We start from the raw sequence: 20,536 nt of genomic DNA, 5'->3' as shown, positions 1-20,536 counted from the left end.
TGAATTAGTCAGGATTACTCCTCTGTCCCCCTCTATCTCTCTTTCCTTCTCTCTCTCCCTCCTTCATTCCCTCCCCCTTCTCTCTCTTTTTTCTCTCTACCTCTATCTCTCCCCCTCTTTTCCTCTTCCTTCTCTCTCGCAGTCTCTTTCCCTGTTTGTCGGTCATCTACATGTCTCTCAATCTCCTCCACCAATGGTCTCAATTATTCCTTTTCTCCTTGAAAAAAGCTAAATATACCCTATAAAAAGAAGGAAGGACGCCCTTGATGATAATACTATATGGGAAAGACTTAACTAGAAACTGATTTAAACACACAGGCCATGGTTAAAACATATTTCAGCTAAATTCAAACTCTGCCATAGAGGAAAATGAGTGACTCAGAGATGTCATCACTTCCCCTTTATTTATTTCCTTCCAAAAATTGGTCAATGTCCAAAGAAAAATCAAGACTGTCATCTGTGACATAAAGTATTGTCTATCGTCCCTCAGGGTAACACAAAGAACATTTACTTCCTGCCTTATCCCACCCCTCCCCTCGAACCCATCTATTTTCCTTCATCTCTGCCAGCCTCTTATCCCCCGTTGCCTCCCTCCACACCCCCACTACTCCACCTCACTCCCCTCTTCTGACAACTCTAACAACTCAGTAATCCCTAGTTGACCTGGTTACATGCCATGCAATTTGACCACAAGTGGACATTTGTGTGAGTGTGTATACTTGTTTGTGAGTACAATATGTGTATTCAATGTGTATGTGATGTGTGTGTGTGTGTGTGTGTGTGTGTGTGTGTGTGTGTGTGTGTGTGTGTGTGTGTGTGTGTGTGTGTGTGTGTGTGTGTGTGTGTGTGTGTGTGTGTGTGTTATAAAATAGATGGGCACTGAGTTACTCTGCAGCAATGTTCCTATCTTTTCCAATAAGGCATCTTCATTACAAATGTGTGTTGGAATCTAGACATTGCAAATGATGGATTCCATAACATATTTTACAGTGTCTGAAGATGACTAGATTTCTCATTAGGTGACAGAGTAACAATTTCTTACTTTAATCTTGGACAAATATGGACCCTAAAAATGAAAAACCTATTCATTTATAGAACAGAATAACTTCGTTTTTCAGAGTGGAACAAAAGTATATTTATCTAACAATGTTGGGAATGAATAACATAGGAGGGTGATGAATTGATGAAGAGTTCATTTGAACACAAACATAATACAGTATAGCATTGAGACGTAAAAGGGAAACTGGAGAGTTTTTCATAGCGCACTCAATACGCACAGTACATACGCACTCAACTCGCTGGGTTAATCCCACTCTGCACCACTTTAATCCCTCTGCCCTCCCTCTCTGTGATCTGATTGGTTAATCCCTGCCCTCTCTGTCTGGGTCCTGATTGGTTAATCTCTCTCAAAGGGTGCAGTGCGGTTGTAATCTGCCCGTCATCAGCACAGAGAGTTTTAGACAGACAGACATGTTGCTGGTAATCCCTGAAAGGAGCAGATGTGGTGGGGGATGGAGGAAGGGATGGACAGCAGCACTCGGCAGACCTTGGGGAAGGTGAATATAGAGACACAGCATTCCCAATGTGGGTCGTGTTCATTAAGCACCAAACAGACAGACACAGGGAGGGACTAGCTGGACTTGTCCAATCACAAACAACATTTGTTGTTTTCCATTGCAAAGAGTTTTAAAATGTTGTCCATTGTGTGCCCTTCTCTCTGAAGTATACTCACAAACTGTAAACCCTTAACACATAAGACCTAAATCAACAAATCATGACCCTTTAAAATATAGCATTTCCTTTCTCTTTAGGGAATAAGGAACACAAACACTTAACCACATCAGTCCAATGACTACTCAAACTTCTCAATGATGGAGAACTTAGTTCAGATGAGGTGTATTGGTAAAATATGTGCATACCCTAATGCAAAGAAACATTTATTCACACAAACGCTATTCACAAAATAAAGAGTGGGTAAAGTGGTACATGTATACAACATAAACCTGTATAAACCGGGTTTAAAAAAACAAACAATTGTAAAGCAATGGTCACCAACCCTGGTGATCATTGGAGAGCTACTGGACGTGGAGGGTTTAGCTCCAGCCCAACACAAAATTACTTAATTCATCTGAGTTTATCGAGACCTTGAGTTGATTAGCTGTACCAGGGTGGTATTCATTCCACCGATTCTGTTGCAAAACATTTCTTAAATGGGAGCAAATGGAATGAAACGGGGAGGGACATACCTGAATGTGTTCAAAAGAAACTCTCATTTGGCTCTGTATGCTTCCGTTTGGTTCTTAAACAGTAAATGGTTTCCGTAATGAATACACCCCAGGTGTTTTGGTGCTGTGTTGGCCGGAGAAAACCCCTGCATACCACCGTACCTCTGCAGGACCAAGGTGATATTCATTAGTATCAAAATGTTTTGCAATGGAAAATGAAGCCCTCGTGACTGAATACAACCCAAATGGCAATGCCAACTGTAGCGTAGGCATACAATTGCTATACATTAGTGTAGTCAGTGGTGCATCTCCATCTAGGCCTATACATGACCACATGAGTAAAAAATATATATGTAGTCACCACTGTAATCACTTTGAGTGGCAGATTTGAGAGAAATTGTGCCTTTTGTGATAGAGGCACCACATTTTACACACAGCTAGGGCAAGTCCTACTACATACCCCAGCTGCCATACTAACCCTGATTCAGATGATCATTCTACCCATGCTAGATTACGGAGATGTAATTTATAGATCGGCAGGTAAGGGTGCTGTCGAGCGGCTAGATGTTCAATATCATTGAGCCATCAGATTTTCCACCAATGCTCCTAGGACACATCACTGCACTCTATATGCCTCTGTAAACTGGTCATCTCTGTATACCCGTCGCAAGACCCACTGGTTGATGCTTATTAATAAAACCCTCTTAGGCCTCATTCCCCCTATCTGAGATACCTACTGCAGCCCTCATCCTCCCCATACAACACCCGTTCTGCCAGTCACATTCTGTTAAAGGTCCTCAAAGAACCCACATCCCTGAGTCGCTCCTCTTTTCAGTTCGCTGCAGCTAGCGACTGGAACTACCTGCAAAAAACACTCAAACTGGACAGTTTATTCTCCATCTCTTCATTCAAAGACTCAATCATGGACATTTTAACTGACAGTTGTGGCTGCTTTGAGTGATGTATTGTTGTCTCTTCCTTCTTGCCCTTTATGCTGTTGTCTGTGCCCAATAACGTTTGTACCATGTTTTGTGCTGCTACCATGTTGTGCTGCTGCCATGTTGTGTCGCTACCATGCTGTGTTGCTGCTATGCTATGTTGTCGTGTTAGGTCTCTCATTATGTAGTGTTGTGGGGTCTCTCTTGTCATGTGTGTTTTGTCCTATATTTAGATTTTTTTTATCCCAGCCCTTGTCCCCATAGGAGGCCTTTCGCCTTTTGGTAGGCCGTCATTGTAAATACAAGTTTTTTCTTAAATTACTTTCCTAGTTAAATAAAGGTTAAATAAAAAATGGAAGAAATAAACATAGGCTACCTGGGTCGTGTTCACTAAGCAAGAAACTGAAGGAAAAAAACAGTCCAAAACTGCAAACATTTCTCTCTCCAGTTTATGGCAAAATGTGTAGAATCACAGGAAATTTGCTCTAAAACAGCTGTTTCCTCTCCGCCCCATAGCAAACTTAGTAGAATTGCATGATGCACATGTGGGTATACAGACACGTGAGAAACCCCAGCCCCTCATGACTTCAGATTTTTTGTGGCCCCCACCCCCATCAAAAGATGCCCATCGGTAATCTAGTCGCATTTATAAATCATATTCTTTCAAATCAAATGGGTAGCTCACCGGAATGTTTCATCAATCAAAATCCTACATCTCTTACAGACTACGCACGCAACAACAAGTAAAGAGTGAAACATTTGTAGAAAAGGAAATGGACAAAGACACCCATTTTGTATATCTATTTATTACCACCATAATATGAGAAATTTGGAAAATACAAACATTAGCTTATTTAAACATCTGAAAATCTGGAGGAATAAGAAAAAATATAAGAAAACAAACATGAGGTTATATTGTGTATCACAAATTTCGAGGAAAAGGACAGATTCTATGGTCAGAGCTAGAGAAGTGAGAGCAACAGAAAAGAAGACAAACGTGCAGAGTAACTCTTGCTACTACAAAGTCAATTTATACAGGTGTGACAACTCTAATGCTTATCTTAAGAGACAGAGATCGGGTAAAGAGATTGAGAGTAGCATCATGGATAATGACAAATTGATAGTGAGAAAAACAAAATAGGAAGGGGGCTGGTATATATCGGCCCCGTGTGGCTGCCTTTGGAACAGGAGCTCTCTTATGAAACAGAGCTCTTCCTGATTGGTTTAAAAATAATTCTGTAAAAACAAGTTTCCCATGTCTTAAAACGTCAATCACTTAGTTTTTTCTTATTCCTATTTTGACATCTCTGGCAGTTGTAAAAAGAAAATATATGTATGAATTATATATATTTTTTAAAGACACCATATCCACAATGATAGTAATAAAACAAAATAAGTAACCAAGAAGAGATACTTGTTTACCTTTGAATACAATTTGCTTGGCTGATCAGAGCTCTCACACCAACAGACTAACAGCGCTCCACAGACAACCACCTCCCAACCATCGATTTAGAGGGGCAGGAGAGTGCGGAAGGGCTGGATAGGGATCAGGGGAGTAGGCGGGGAAGGGGTTGGGGTCTGGCTGTGGTGGGCAGGAGGGCGCATGGGGAGAGTACCCCAGATCAGGTGTAGAGGATGGAGCAGGAAGTGGGTGAGAATGGGAGGTGGTCAGACAGGGCAGAGGCCCTGGGGTTAGTTTAAGTAGCACCCTGCTGTGGAAGTTGCCACTCCCCTTAAGCAGACTAGCCCCGGGGCGACACCCCTCTGGTCTGTACACCTGTGTGTGAGAGTGTTGCAGAAACCCAACGCCTGTCACAAAACACACACTTGCCTGATATCTCCCCTGGTCAATCAGAGTGGAGTTTTGTTGTAGGAGAGCTGAGGATGCATGGTTCTAAGTGTGTGTGTATATGTGTATTTGTCTGATCAGCGACACCTACTACATGCACAAAAAAGGTACCCTAAAGCATCTGCTGAAGACAAAAACTATGAGACGAGACTTTTCAAACACGTTTCTATCTCATCATAATCACCGTTACTCTAAAGTCTACCAAGAAGAATACAGGGAGAGGGGGCTGAGGAGTGAGATGGAAGGGCGGGGGGAACGAGGGAGTGAAGGTGAGGACAGTTCGAGGTAAAGAAAAAGAGAATAGAGCTGAAACATTAAAGAGAGAAAAGAAAGAAGGACGGCATCTAAGCACGCTCTCCGCGGATGCGGCGTGCCAGCTGGATGTCTTTGGGCATGATGGTGACACGCTTGGCATGGATGGCGCACAGGTTGGTGTCCTCAAACAGACCCACCAGGTATGCCTCGCTGGCCTCCTGCAGACAGAAAGATTTTCAAACACACACACGCATGGTGAACAGTGGGTCAGCACAAAAAAAAAAAAATTCAGATGTGTGTAGTAGGCCAATTAGGAAAGGATCTGGGTTAGGAGGGATAGAGTTTCACAAACACACAGCTACTGACCTGAAGTGCTCCAATGGCGGCACTCTGAAAGCGCAGGTCGGTCTTGAAGTCCTGAGCAATCTCCCTCACCAGGCGCTGGAACGGCAGCTTGCGGATAAGCAGCTCAGTGGACTTCTGGTACCGACGGATCTCACGCAGGGCCACAGTGCCGGGCCTGGAACCAACACACTGTCAGTATGACTAGGGGGAAAGGTCATTATATGCTTTTCTCTTTTACTATAGTACTTCACTGCTCATATCCCCATGCTGAATGCTACTGCCCTGGTCGTGTCTGGCCATGGTAAAGACTGAGTGGTTACGACCGTTTACCAGCAGTCACTGCTTAGTTATAAGGCTTGTTTGAACGGCTAATTGAAAACAGTGTCTGCGTCTGAAATGGCAACCTATTTCCTATGGGTCCTGGTCAAAAGTAGTGCACTATATGGGAAATAGGGTGCCATTTCGGACACACAAAGGGACTTACAGGATTGTCAAGTCATTTCCATAACAATATGGATTGGTAGCACCTCTGTGGTTTCACACAAGCTCTACATGTCATAATGAACACAGACTTTTATTTCTAGGGGTGAACCGATGCTTTACCTGTAACGATGGGGCTTCTTGACCCCACCGGTGGACGGCGCACTCTTGCGGGCAGCCTTGGTGGCCAGCTGCTTACGCGGAGCCTTTCCTCCAGTGGATTTACGGGCGGTCTGCTTGGTACGAGCCATGACGAGTTAGTTATACTTGAAAGACAGGAAAAACCACATTAGAAACATGTTGAATATGTGTCAACAATGCTCTGTTAGATACATTCTGTGAGTTCCAAATATATTGAAATATAATTTTTCAAAGTGTTAAATGTCTGATTAATCAAACTGTAATATACAATTAATTTGAATATACAGCCTGATACAGCGTGTGTGGAAAATCTTGTAAATGTTCCTTACGAGCCAGAATGTTAAAAAGATTACATTTCAACTTACTGTACCAGTTGTCTGTGTGGTTTGTCCTTCTGCTACTCAAAATATTAGAAAAAATATCCACAGGAAAGTATTGTTTACCTGACTTTTTAGAGAGCTGGTAGATATATGGTTCAGTTCAGCACCTAAGCAGTTTGTTTTATATTGGAGCTTGAATAAAAATACATTAAAAAGATCATTCTCCATCCTCTCCTGATTCAGAATATACAATTTTCTTTGTCATGTCATGCTTGCTTCAATAGCTATTGATGGGGGAAAAATGCAATATAAAACTAACTTTACCTAGGTCCCAAATGAATATACAGCGCATTCGGAAAGTATTCAAACCCCTTGACTTTTTCCACATTTTGTTACTTTGCAGCCTTATTCTAAAATGGATTAAATAGTTGTTTTTTCTCCCCTTCAATCTACACACAAAACCCCATAATGACAAAGCAAAAACATATTTAGGAATTTTTGCAAATTTGTAATAACAGAAAAATCACATTTACATAAGTATTCAGACTCTTTACTCAGTACTTTGTTGAAGCACCTTTGGCAGCGATTACAGCTTTGAGTCTTCTTGGGAATGACACTACAAGCTTGGCACACCTGTATTTGGGGAGTTTCTCCCATTCTTCTTCGCAGATCCTCTCAAGCTCTGTCAGGATTGCTGTACAGCTATTTTCAGGTCTCTCCGGAGATGTTCGATCGGGTTCAAGTCCGGGCTCTGGCTGGTCCACTCAAAGACATTCAGAGGCTTATACCGTAGCCACTCCTGCGTTGTCTTGGCTGTGTGTTTAGGGTCGTTGTCCTGTTGGAAGGTGAACCGTTGCCTCAGTCAGAGGGCCTGAGCGCTCTGGAACAGGTTTTCATCAAGGATTTCTCTGCATTTTGTTCCGTTCATCTTTCCCTCGATCCTAACTAGTCTCCCAGTCCCTGATGCTGGAAAAACATCCCCACAGCATAATGCTGCCAACACCATGCTTCACCGTAGGGATGGTGCAAGGTTTCCTCCAGACACAACGCTTGGCATTCAGGACAAAGAGTTCAATCTTGGTTTCCTCAGAGCAGAGAATCTTACTTTATTTTGGATATTGAACCTGGCTGGGGAGCCAGCTCTAGGAAGTCTTGGTGGTTCCAAACTTCTTCCATTTAAGAATGATGGAGGCCACTGTGTTCTTGGGGACCTTCAATGCTGTAGACATTTTTGGTACCCTTCCCCAGATCTGTGCCTTGCCACAATCCTGTTTCGGCGCTCTACAGACAATTCCTTCACCTCATGGCTTGGTTTTTGCTGACATGCACTGTCAACTGTGGGACTTTATATTGACAGGTGTGTGCCTTTCCAAATCATGTCCAATCAATTGAATTTAGGATTATCAATACAAACAGGATGCACCTGAGCTTAATTTCGAGTCTCATAGCAAAGGGTCTGAATACTTATGTCAATAAGGTATCTGTTTTTTTTCTTCTTCTAATACATTTGCAAAAATGTCTAAAAACCTATTCTCGCTTTGTCATTATGGGGTATTGTGTGTAGATTGATGAGGACTTTTTATTTATTTAATCCATTTTAGAACAAGGCTGTAACGTAACAAAATGTGGGAAAAGTCAAGGGGTCTGAATACTTTCAGAATGCACTGTACCTACAAGCTCTCTTAAAAAGTCAGGTAAACAATACCTTCCTGTGGATATTTTGTCTGAAATTTCGAGCAGCAAAAGGCCAAACCACACGTACAACCAGTATAGTAATTGTAAATGTAATTTCATTAAACATTCTGGCTTGTAAGGAATATTTAGATGATTTTGCAAACAAATGTCTCAGGCTGTATATACCAATTAATTGTGTATTACAGCCTGATTAATCCGACTAACTAGTATGTTGCTATTATGGAGAAATGATGACTGAAATGGTTCCATCTGGAATACTACTCTGTCATGACAACTTTCTATTTTGCTGTACAGCTGCAATGCTACAGCAACAGTGGGCCAGTCACGGAAATCTATTTCTCTGGGCCAGTATCCTACCCGTGAACACTCGGATACTGCCCAACCAATCAAACTAGTATGCAGATCGCTTATCGAAAAACATCCAATCCAGTTGGCAATTTTCTCGCTGTCGACCAATCAAGATACACTACTTAGAACGTAGGGCTGGGTCCACAAACCATTGTGCCGCCTCTAACCGCAAGATTATGGCCGCAGATGGAGAGGCAATCGAATAAGTCTACCAATGTACTGGCAAAGAGCGGAACACAAACTTTGAAAAATCTAATAAAAACAAAGCACAAATCAGGACTACGAGTATTAAAACATCAAAGTAGACAACTGTAGCTATCCAAAAAGTTGCTTTGAGTTGTAGGTGAATGTTTGTTTACACCGTACAAGCGAAGTAAAACTATACATGAAATTGGATCAGAATTTTATATCTGCTTCCGCCAATGGAAGTAGAAAGCCTCTGGCATCGCGGCAGTCGCTTTTCCATTTCTACACCGACGGAATGGAAGGATATTTTGAAATAAAATGAAGTTTAACCAATCTAAAACTTATATAAAAATGTGGTTTAGTGTTTTAGACAAAACAACATGCTAAAATATGCCACTTACCTGACGTGAATATAAATGTTTTTTCGCAAGGAAATAAATGTTATGGTTGTCTGGCAGTTTCAGTATTTACTATCTCTCACACAATGGTGGGAACACGGCGTCCAGCAGGAAAATGGCTGCCGTGTCAATCATTCTACTCCCATAATGCAACGTGTTTCATTTTTGTAAACACCGTTTTCTGATTGAATCTTTCCCTGAAAGGAACATTTGCATTTCTTTCTAGTGAATTGTCTATCAATGTGAAGTAATATAATAAGAAATACCCTAAAGTGCTTAATCAATTAAACGTGAAAGAAAGAATAAGGTAGTAACCACAGTTTATCTGTCTTCACTGCAACAGCCGACATTTATTTGTAGGCTAAAACATGTAGGTAGGCATATGTTATGCAATATGGCATCAGCTGGTGTATAAAAGTTTGCTAACAATTTATCAAGCAAATACAAGATATTCAAAACAACCACACAATCTGGGAAAGGGTTAATTAAAAAGGAGAGAGGCACAGACTGGTGTCATTGACCATCAAAGCGAGTGTCAAGGACATTTAAAGCGAAAATCAAGGATAATTTAAGGTTTTGTTGATTAATCATGGCTGATTTGAGAGCTTCATAAAAATATATAATTTTATCGTTTAGAGATCAAGTAAATGATTGTTAATTTGCCTTACTGTAGGTCTGCTTTACAACAGCCTTCCCGTTGTGTGTGATGAATCAGTTCACTGAATTACAGTGTTATTAAGAAGTTGTAACCACTGACATTTAATTCAAACAAAAAACAACACTTGATTTTGTAGGATGGTTTATTTGTTATGGTGGAAAGGCATGGTGTAGAAAGGTCAGACTCTTGATTTATGACTCGATGCTAAAAACCACATGAACAAGCAGAGTTTAATAAGCAATTGAATTCCGTTTTTTTTAAATTGTAACTTTTCGGAATTCAGTTCCCAGTCATTTCCCATCAATTTTACCCCTGAATCTAGGCTAAAGGCGCCCGCATATGAGGTTTGGTTTGCCCCTAGCATACTCCCTTAAAAGACCTCAGGAAAAAAAACACGGAAATATTACTGTTTGTCCCTCTTGAGAGCCGTAGCAACAACATAGCCAGTATACACTTCCTCAAAATAGTCAAATTAATCTAAGATACGTCAAGAAATCTGTCATTAATGTAGAGTTTTTTGCTGAGGAAGTCTTAGTCACGCAATTTTACATCTAAGAGGTGCAGTATTTATCAAGTTATTATTTTTTATACGAACAAAATGTCTTCATAATATATGCGCAAACTGTTTCAACTGGGCAGCATGCGACATGCGACATGCTTTACGGAGATTAATTGAGTTTATTTTGAGGAAGTGTATACTGGCTATGTTGCTGCAACAGCTTCTCAAGAGGGCCAAACTGTGATATTGCCGCTTGTTTCTAATATTTAAAGTGAAGGTCTTTTAGGGGAGTATGCGAGGCACACGCCATTCGCTTCGGCAAGCAAAGTTCTGTTAGGAGCAAACCTTTAGATGTTAGTTTCATGTGCTCTGTCTCCCTCTAGTGGTATGGTTTGCTTCTGCTTCTCTGAAGTTCACCATCATCATGTGAATATTGTTTTGGAGAAAAACTACATCAATGTAGATTGAGTGACAAGTGTGTAGGCTACAACTGATGTCTAATAAATTATACATGTATTCCCCTATGTATTTATTTGGACATTGAAGCTAAACCTTTTAATTCGGCTCTATACTCCAGCATTTTGGATATGAGATACAATGGCTACAGTACAAAATGTCACCTTTTATTTGAGGGTATTTTCTTACATATTTGTTTTACCGTTGAAATGAAAGCATTTTATGTATATAGTCCCCATTTGAAGGTGTCATACTGTAAGTATTTGGAGAAATTCACTTACAGTATATTACATTTAGTCAAAAGTTTAGTATTTGGCCCCATATTCCTATCACGCAATGATGGGAGCATGATCTTTGTTGAGTCTGTAACTTTCTCACTTATCGTTAGTCATTCATGATTATCTGTAATCATTGTAGCATTCACATTAATGTAGAAGTGTTCAGAAACATATTCTATTCTTATTTACAATAAAATTGACTCCAAAATCACCCAATGCATTATTTACTATACATTTCTATTGGGCACAACATAATCCGAAACAACCAAAACCAAATGCAAATGCTTCCAACAAGTTTGTAGAGTCACAAGCTTGATTTAGTCATTGCATGCTAGGAATATGTGACCAAATACTAAACTTTGGACTACATTTAATGCACTTTGTTCAAATACTTATGACACCTTCAAATGCGGGGGGCGAGATACATAAAGTGCATTCATTTCTAAACTGTAAAACAGATATATATGAAAATACCCTCAAATAAAAGGTGACATTCTGTACTGTCGCTTCATATAAAACATTTGATCTGAAGTCCAAAATGCTGGAGTATAGAGACAAATTAAACTTTTTAACCTTACTGTCCAAATATATAAGTAGGGGAGTGTATTTGATACATATTTCTCTATGCTTTATATCACAAAAGAAACTGTTGCTACCCTAAAGAGACATGGAGGAAAAGCCAAGGAGATGAAGGACTCTGGTCGGGCAATGGAACACCATCACCAGACAGGCTGAATATAGGCAACAGTGATGCACTCTCATGAAAGCCTTATATTCCACATAGGAATTACGATTATGTAAGTAAGTATTCTGTCATCTTATATACATTTTCATAGCCATGGTTTTGAAACTATTTTATTCAATTTGAAAGTAACAACAGCATTGCACTCAAACATAGTGAATGGAAAACTGTACCTGAAATTAAGTACAGGATCTAAGGTTAATAAATGTAATCAGCATCTCGATGTTTCAAGTAAAAAAAATGTTGCAGTCAAGGGTTCTGTGGGGTGCCATAAACCTCAAGCAGCTGAATATGCGGGTCGGGTCGTTTATGTTTTTCATATTTGTTGCATACGTTTCATATAGAGTACCAGTCAAAAGTTTGGACACACCTACTCATTCAAGGGTTTTTCCTTCTTTTTTACTATTTTCTACATTGTGGAATAATAGTGAAGACATCACAACTATGAAATAGCACACATGGAATCATGTACAGTAGTAACCAAAAAAGTGTTAATAAATCAAAATATTTTGAATATTTTTGATTATTCAAAGTAGCCACCCTTTGCCTTGATGACACGTTTGCACACTTCTGGCATTCTCTCAACCAGCTTCATGAGGAATGCTTTTCCAACAGTCTTGAAGGAGTTCCAACATATGCTGAGCACTTGTTGGCTGCTTTCCCTTCACTCTGCAGTCCAAGTCATCCCAAACCATCTCAATTGGGTTGAGGTCAGGTGATTGTGGAGGCCAGGTCATCTGATGCAGCAATCCATCACTCTCCTTCTTGGTCAAATAGCCCTTACGCAGCCTGGAGGTGTGTTTTGGGTCATTGTCCTGTTGAAAAACAAATGTTAGTCCCACTAAGCAGAAACCAGATGGGATGGCGTATCACTGCAGAATGCTGTGGTAGCCATGCTGGTTAAGTGGGCCTTGAATTCTAAATAAATCACAGACAGTGTCACCAGCAAGCACCCCGACACCATCACACCTCCTCCTCGGTACTTCCTGATGGGAACCACACATGCAGAGATCATCCTTTCACCTACTCTGTGTCTCATAAAGACACGGCAGTTGGAACCAAAATCTCAAATTTGGATTCAGACTAAAGGACAGATTTCCACCGGTCTAATGTCCATTGCTTGTGTTTCTTGGCCCAAGCAAGTCTCTTCTTCTTATTGGTGTCCTTTAGTAGTGGTTTCTTCTAAGCAATTCGACCATGAAGGCCTGATTCTCGCAGTCTTCTCTGAACAGTTGATGTTGAGATGTGTCTGTTAGTTGAACTCTGTGAAGCATTTATTTGGGCTGCAATCTGAGGTGCAGTTAACTCTAATGAACGTATCCTCTGCAGCAGAGGTAACTCTGGGTCTTCCTTTCCTGTGGCAGTCCTCATGAGAGAGCCAGTTTCAACATAGCGCTTGATGGTTTTTGCAATTGCACTTGAAGAAACTTTTCGCCATTGACTGACCTTCATGTCTTAAAGTAATGATGGACTGTTGTTTCTCTTTGTTTATTTGAGCTGTTCTTGCCATAATATGGACTTGGTCTTTTACCAAATAGGGCTTCCATCTGGATACCACCCCTACCTTGTCACAACACAACTGATTGGTTCAAACGCATTAAGAAGGAATGAAATTCCACAAATTAACTTTTAACAAGGCATACTTGTTAATTGAAATGCATTCCAGGTGACTACCTCATGAAGCTAGTTGAGAGAATGCCAAGTGTGTTCAAAGCTGTCATCAAGGCAAAGGGTGGCTACTTTGAAGAATCTCAAATATAAAATATATTTTGATTTGTTTAACACTTTTTTGATTACTACAAGATTCCATTTGTGTTATTTCATAGTTTTGATGTCTTCACTATTATTCTACAATGTAGAAAATAGTAAAAATAAAGTAAAAACCTGGAATGAGTAGGTGTGTCCAAGCTTTTGACTGGTACTGTACATTCATACTAAATATGCTGTGTGAATTTAGCCTATGTCATTAAGGACAAATATACAACAAATGATGATACACACACACACGTGCACCCATATTCTGCAACAGCAGTGGTCTAAAGTACTTAAGTAAAAATACTTTAAAGTACTATTTAAGTAGTGTTTTGGAGTACCTGTACTTTACTATTTATTTTTTGGAGTGTGCCCCTGGCTATCCATAAAACTTTTTTTTTTTAATTGTGCCATCTAGTTTGCTTAATATAAGGAATTTGAAATAATTTATACTTTAATTTTGATACTTAAATATATTTAAAACCAAATACTTTTAGACTTTTCCTGGGTGACTTTCACTTTTACTTGAGTCCTTTTCTATTAAGGTATCTTTACTTTTACTCAAGTATGACAAGAATATAAGACTTTTAGGAGTGACGCCTACAGCAGCACTCCTACATATATGAGCCTGGGCGTTTCCCAGCCGTGCCTCCCTGCTTATAGAGGCCTTCTATATCAGCAGAAAAAGAAGGGCATCCAGAGAAAGGAGCGCATAGCAGCGCCTGCCGCCATGCCCGCCAGTAGCCCCAGTGCCACCTGCTCTCCTATGCCATCGTATGGGTCTCTCTGGATCAGTATGTGGTGGGTACCTGAGAGAGATGGAGGGTGAGACAGGATGCTGAATATATGGTGTACTACTGTATACAGGAGCATAGGTGAATATATGAGTGTGTTTTATCAGAATTTTCGGATTTGATATAACCAGGATAGTTTTCTCAACAACTGATTTCAGGGAGTCTTGGAAAGGATTGCTAGATTCACACTGTTTACTTGCTAACATCAGTCGTATTCACTAGGCACCAAACGGAAGAAAACAGACTGAAACAGGGAGGGACTACCTGAACTTGTGAAACATTTTGCTACGGTGTGCAGTAATGAATATGACCCAGAGCTTGGGTGTGTTGTCCTTACCTGATCCAGGAGCCAGGTAGATGGTGTTGTGGCTGTCCATTGGGACGGACGGGTAGGAGTCGTTATACGGGTCATAAACAAACTGGAAAGGATAAGAAGATAAGATAAGGCTAGGGATAAAACAATAATATCCTCTGAGCATCCCAATAAGCATTGATCATATACTGTATGATATGGATATGGGATTTATTGATACAGTACTCAGTGGTGCACGTTGTAGAAATATACTGAGTTACTTACTGGGTTTCGTCTCACCTCTAGAATTGTCAATTTCCACGCTCTGTAAAAACAGAATGAGAAAATGAGAAAGAAAGGAAGGGAGAATTAGAGAGAGAGTGAGAGAGAAAGAAAGAATGTGTACTGTAAAACCGAGGGAGTGTGTGTGTGTGTGTGTGTGTGTGTGTGTGTGTGTGTGTGTGTGTGTGTGTGTGTGTGTGTGTGTGGAAAAAGAAAGGGGTATAGACTCACAGTGCCTCGTCCTCACTGTTGGCACACAGGATCACTGTGGTACTGTCTCTAAGCTGCACCACCACCAGGTTTTCCCTGGGGTGGTTCTCTGGGGGAGAGAGACCTGCACAACAACAGAGACAGCTAGGGTTACACACACTTACACACACATTATTAGGGTGTCCATATTAGGACAGCCTCAATATAAACTGGTGTTGTGTCAGTCTAATATGGACACTGTATATTTCAATACTTTATTTGGGTCCAGATCAAAGGCACAATCTTTTGTAGGTCAATAAAGATATTTGGACTCCACGTTCTTTCTGTAATAAAGAATACAGCATGTCTCAAGAAACTCTTTTCGGACGCATCCATTGTCTGTTGAACACCCCAATCTTTCCATATACTCCCTCTTCACCTGCACACTCCAGGCCAGACTTGACGCTCACACAACTGGTCTTGAGGCCCACTCGGTGCTCAAATTCTCGCCTACTGTCCGTCTTGTAGAAGGCCAGGGTTCCATCGATCCATAGGTCACACCAATTCAGCTTCCAGTGTTTTAGGATAGAGGCTGACAGAAGTAAGTAAGGAAGAGAGGGAGGGAGGAAAGGAGAGAGGGAGGGGGGGAGATGGAGTGTGAAGTGGAGTAGAGTTGGGGTTAGTTTATGATGTCTAGTTTCCAATCGGTAAGGTCGACTTTGACAACTGTGTATACTTTTATTTAGTTTATCCACATAAACTGAAATGCTCTACTTAATTTATCCACCTATTGAAATGTTCCAGCTATTTCATTTATTCACATTAACTGAAATGCACCGTCAGCCAGATTCTGTCTCAATTCAGCACATACCCATTTTAGTCAATGATTCTGTAGTGGCTAGACCTACAGCCATTTTAAGTGTTTTTTATTTATATGGTTGAAGCTCTAAATCCGTTGTTGTTTTTCTCCGGCGGTTGAATCCCCAGTGGTTGGCTTGTGGCCTGTCTGTGTGAGTCACTGATTCGCTAACGCTCATTAGATTATGGCCAGGCTGCACAAGTAGAGCGAGGATTGGAATTTCATAACAATCGTAACATTCACCTTCTAGAATGATTCTGATCTTATTTAAAAATCCAAATCAATCGATCTTAATGGCATCAACAGTCTTAAGAACATGGGAGAATAGTTTTTGGAGCGAGTGGCATGGACTGCGGACGGGAGAAAAGATTTCTACAGACCTCACACGCCACTTAACCTGTCTTTCAAAGTGTACTATATAGCGCTGATATCACTCTTATACTAGTGCCCCACACAACTTCTTATGCTTTGTTTAGCCGTTGAGGTCTACACTTGGTAAAGATAGTACCTGTTATGGCTAAGGCTGTATCCAAGACCAAAACATGTAGACACTAGGTTAGACTACAACATGACATTATTCGAGAGACATTGAAGGTACAGTACTCACTCTGTCTCCAGAGCCAGCCTGACTTCAGTAGAGCCATGGGTACGGTCAGTGAGCTGTCCACGACACAATTCCTCACCGCAAATAATATGTTTGTGACAGGAGTGTTTGTTCTGTGTATGTTGAGAGTTTGTTCTTGGTTGAGGAGCTGTCTGCAGAGAGACAGAGGGACATACGGTGCCTTTATTTTGATTCTGGCCCACACGTCTAATCTGAGAGCGAGAGGCGGAGACGGGGGCTAAACTAGATAATTTGGGATTAGGGGGCCTGGATTGGCCACACCTTTTCTCCTGACTCATCTACTTCTTCCCTCTCGGACTGGAATGTTCTCACTTCCTGTCTCCTCCACCTCCTCTTCTTCTTCCTCCTCTATTTACTCTGCTTTGCCTCTATTTATATTTTATGTATCATCTCATCTGCCTTTAGGAACTAGGGTTATTAGGCTACTGCATATGTTGATAGTGTGTAGGGAAAAAGGCATACCACACTAACACACCTTAATCCCTGCATGAATTAGATAACTGTTACAGTTTCTTTGGGTCACTGGTGAGAACCTTTTTTCCTTAAACCCCCATTATTAGACAAATAATGGTCCTTCTGCATAAACATTTTTTTTTTGACCGGACCACTGGGCTAAAGTTTGACCAGCCCATCTGGCATTTTCTCAAACTGCCATATGGCCAGTCCATTTCTGCTTCCTGTTTTAGCTCAGATGCACTTGTGACCCGAGTATTCTTGAGTCACTGTTGTAATATCATTATGAAAGCTGTCCAAGTATTTTCACAAGCAGAAATATGGGTCTGCTGAGAAAGAAGTCATGATGCCAATTATATGACGTGAACCCAGTGGAAATGCTAAGGCGTATCAGATTGATTCAGTAGGGAATCACCTTGGCTCTATTTTAAACCTTACTAGAAGACTGTCTATTCCCTCCAAGTGAGCCAATCCCATGGAGGTATAATGATGACCTCATTTCTGTTGCCTGTATCATGGACACTGCCTCAGGTCAGTGCGTTATATAGAGGGTTTGCGTTTGAGATGGTTAGAATGATCTGGATATAGCCAATTAGAAATTGCAAAACAATATCAATAACTGTATTTATAGAAGTACGAAACAATATCAATAACTGTATTTATAGAAGTATACATACATTAGGTGTTTATAGATGCATTATTACTAATCATACTGTAATATTTCACAATGAATGCCTCTATAACATAGTCTATCCCTGCCATGGCGGAACTGGGAATTTTGGGAAGGTGAAGCTCATTTACTACAAGGAATTTTCTGGAAGTTGAAGCTCATTTATTACATTCCTACACTATTTAAAAACTCTAAAATGCTATTTGGAGAACAGCAAAAACAAGCACATATCAAATCAAATTGTATTTGTCACATGTGCCAAATACAGTGAAATGCTTACTTACAAGGCCTTTTAACCAACAATGCAATTTTAAGAAAAATAAGTGTTAGGTAGAAAATAGAAAAGTAAGAAATAAAAATAAAAGAGCAGCAGTAAAATAACAGTAGCCAGGCTATATACAGGGGGTAATATGTACATGAGGTAGAACTAAAGTGACTATGCATAGATAATAACCAGAGAGTAGCAGAAGCGTAAAAGAGGGTGCAGGGGGGTTGTTCAGGAGTCTTATGGCTTGGGGGTAGAAGCTGTTAAGAAGCCTTTTGGACCTAGACTTGGCGCTCCGGTACTGCTTGCCGTGCGGTAGCAGAGAGAACAGTCTACAGTTGAAGTCAGAAGTTTACATACACCTTAGCCAAATACATTTCAACTCAGTCTTGTAATCCTAGTAAAAATTCCATGCCTTAGGTCAGTTAGGATCACCACTTTGAAATAAGAATGTGAAATGTCAGAAAAATAGTAGAGAGAGTGATTTATTTCTGCTTTTATTTCTTTCACCACATTCCCAGTGGGTCAGAAGTTTAAATACACGCGATTAGTATTTGGTAGCATTGCCTTTAAATTGTTAAACTTGGGTCAAACGTTTCGGGTAGCCTTCCACAATCTTCCCACAATAAGTTGGGTGAATTTTGGCCCATTCCTCCTGACAGAGCTGGTGTAACTGAGTCAGGTTTGTAGGCCTCCTTGCTCGCACACGCTTTTTCAGTTCTGCTCACATATTTTCTATGGGATTAAGGTCAGGGCTTTGTGATGGCCACTCCAATACCTTGACTTTGTTGTCCTTAAGCCATTTTGCCACAACTTTGTAAGTATGATTGGGGTAATTGTCCATTTGGAAGACCCATTTGCGACCAAGCTTTAACTTCCTGACTGATGTCTTGAGATGTTGCTTCAATATATCCACATCATTTTCCTACCTCATGATGCCATCTATTTTGTGAAGTGCACCAGTCCCTGCTGCCACCCCCGTGCTTCACGGTTGGGATGGTGTTCTTCGGCTTGCAAGCCTCCCCCTTTTTTCTCCAAACATAACAATGGTCATTATGGCCAAACAGTTCTATTTTTGTTTCATCAGACCAGAGGACATTTATCCAAAAAGTACAATCTTTGTCCCCATGTGCAGTTGAAAACCGGAGTCTGGCTTTTTTATGGCGGTTTTGGAGCAGTGGCTTCTTCCTTGCTGAGCGGCCTTTCAGCTTATGTCGATATAGGACTCGTTTTACTGTGGATATAGATACTTTTCTACCCGTTTCCTCCAGAATCTTCACAAGGTCCTTTGCTGTTGTTCTTGTATTGATTTGCACTTTTCGCACCAAAGTTAATCTCTAGGAAATATAACGCGTCTCCTTCCTAAGCGGTATAATGGCTGCATGGTCCCATGGTGTTTATACTTGCGTACTATTGTTTGTACAAATGAACGTGGTACCTTCAGGCGTTTGGAAATAGCTCCCAAGGATGAACCAGACTTGTGGAGGTCTACAATTTTTTTTCTGAGGTCTTGGCTGATTTCTTTTGATTTTCCCATGATGTCAAGCAAAGAGGCACTGAGTTTGAAGGTTGGCCTTGAAATACATCCACAGGTACACCTCCAATTTACATTTACATTTACATTTTAGCCATTTAGCAGACGCTCTTATCCAGAGCGACTTACAAATTGGTGCATTCACCTATAATATCCAGTGGAACAACCACTTTACAATAGTGCATCTAAATCTTTTAAGGGGGGGGGGGGTTAGAAGGATTACCTTATCCTAACCCAGGTATTCCTTGAAGAGGTGGGGTTTCAGGTGTCTCCGGGAAGGTGGTGATTGACTCCGCTGTCCTGGCGTCGTGAGGGAGCTTGTTCCACCATTGGGGTGCCAGAGCAGCGAACAGTTTTGACTGGGCTGAGCGGGAACTGTGCTTCCTCAGAGGTAGGGAGGCGAGCAGGCCAGAGGTGGATGAACGGAGTGCCCTTGTTTGGGTGTAGGGCCTGATCAGAGCCTGAAGGTACGGAGGTGCCGTTCCCCTAACAGCTCCGTAGGCAAGCACCATGGTCTTGTAGCGGATGCGAGCTTCGACTGGAAGCCAGTGGAGAGAGCGGAGGAGCGGGGTGGCGTGAGAGAACTTGGGAAGGTTGAACACCAGACGGGCTGCGGCGTTCTGGATGAGTTGTAGGGGTTTAATGGCACAGGCAGGGAGCCCAGCCAACAGCGAGTTGCAGTAATCCAGACGGGAGATGACAAGTGCCTGGATTAGGACCTGCGCCGCTTCCTGTGTGAGGCAGGGTCGTACTCTGCGAATGTTGTAGAGCATGAACCTACAGGATCGGGTCACCGCCTTGATGTTGGTGGAGAACGACAGGGTGTTGTCCAGGGTCACACCAAGGTTCTTAGCACTCTGGGAGGAGGACACAAGGGAGTTGTCAACCGTGATGGCGAGATCATGGAACGGGCAGTCCTTCCCCGGGAGGAAGAGCAGCTCCGTCTTGCCGAGGTTCAGCTTGAGGTGGTGATCCGTCATCCACACTGATATGTCTGCCAGACATGCA

At 41.3% G+C, this 20,536-nt stretch overlaps 2 protein-coding genes across 7 annotated transcripts in view; one reads left to right on the top strand and one right to left on the bottom strand.

The window, feature by feature from the left end:
- Positions 1 to 3,949: 3,949 nt before the first annotated feature.
- Positions 3,950 to 9,456, bottom strand: LOC106567593 (histone H3.3A). The gene is made up of 4 exons (XM_014137102.2): positions 9,184 to 9,456; positions 6,216 to 6,358; positions 5,634 to 5,787; positions 3,950 to 5,485 (listed from the first exon to the last, which is right to left on the bottom strand). Exons 2-4 carry the CDS (start codon positions 6,341 to 6,343, stop codon positions 5,357 to 5,359), a joined length of 411 nt encoding a protein of 136 aa, XP_013992577.1. The 5' UTR covers positions 6,344 to 6,358; positions 9,184 to 9,456; the 3' UTR covers positions 3,950 to 5,356.
- Positions 9,457 to 10,261: 805 nt separating this feature from the next.
- LOC106567592 (protein FAM168A) overlaps positions 10,262 to 20,536 on the top strand; it is a 106,775-nt gene continuing 96,500 nt past the window's right edge. The window contains exons 1-2 of one of the 6 annotated variants that reach the window (XM_045693481.1): positions 10,262 to 10,396; positions 11,715 to 11,868. In XM_045693481.1, the coding sequence (XP_045549437.1) occupies positions 11,822 to 11,868 (47 nt within the window). In that variant the 5' untranslated portion in view covers positions 10,262 to 10,396; positions 11,715 to 11,821. Of the gene's footprint in view, positions 10,397 to 11,644; positions 11,873 to 14,054; positions 14,367 to 20,536 lie in introns of those variants that run through there. The other 5 variants (XM_014137097.2, XM_014137101.2, XM_045693480.1 and 2 more) reach the window with 5 other exon arrangements.

The sequence above is a fragment of the Salmo salar genome, chromosome ssa13 (genome assembly GCF_905237065.1).
Source record: "Salmo salar chromosome ssa13, Ssal_v3.1, whole genome shotgun sequence".
Classification (NCBI taxonomy): domain Eukaryota; kingdom Metazoa; phylum Chordata; class Actinopteri; order Salmoniformes; family Salmonidae; genus Salmo; species Salmo salar.
Note: the sequence above shows the minus strand (reverse complement) of the source record. Positions and strands in the feature narration are given on the sequence as shown.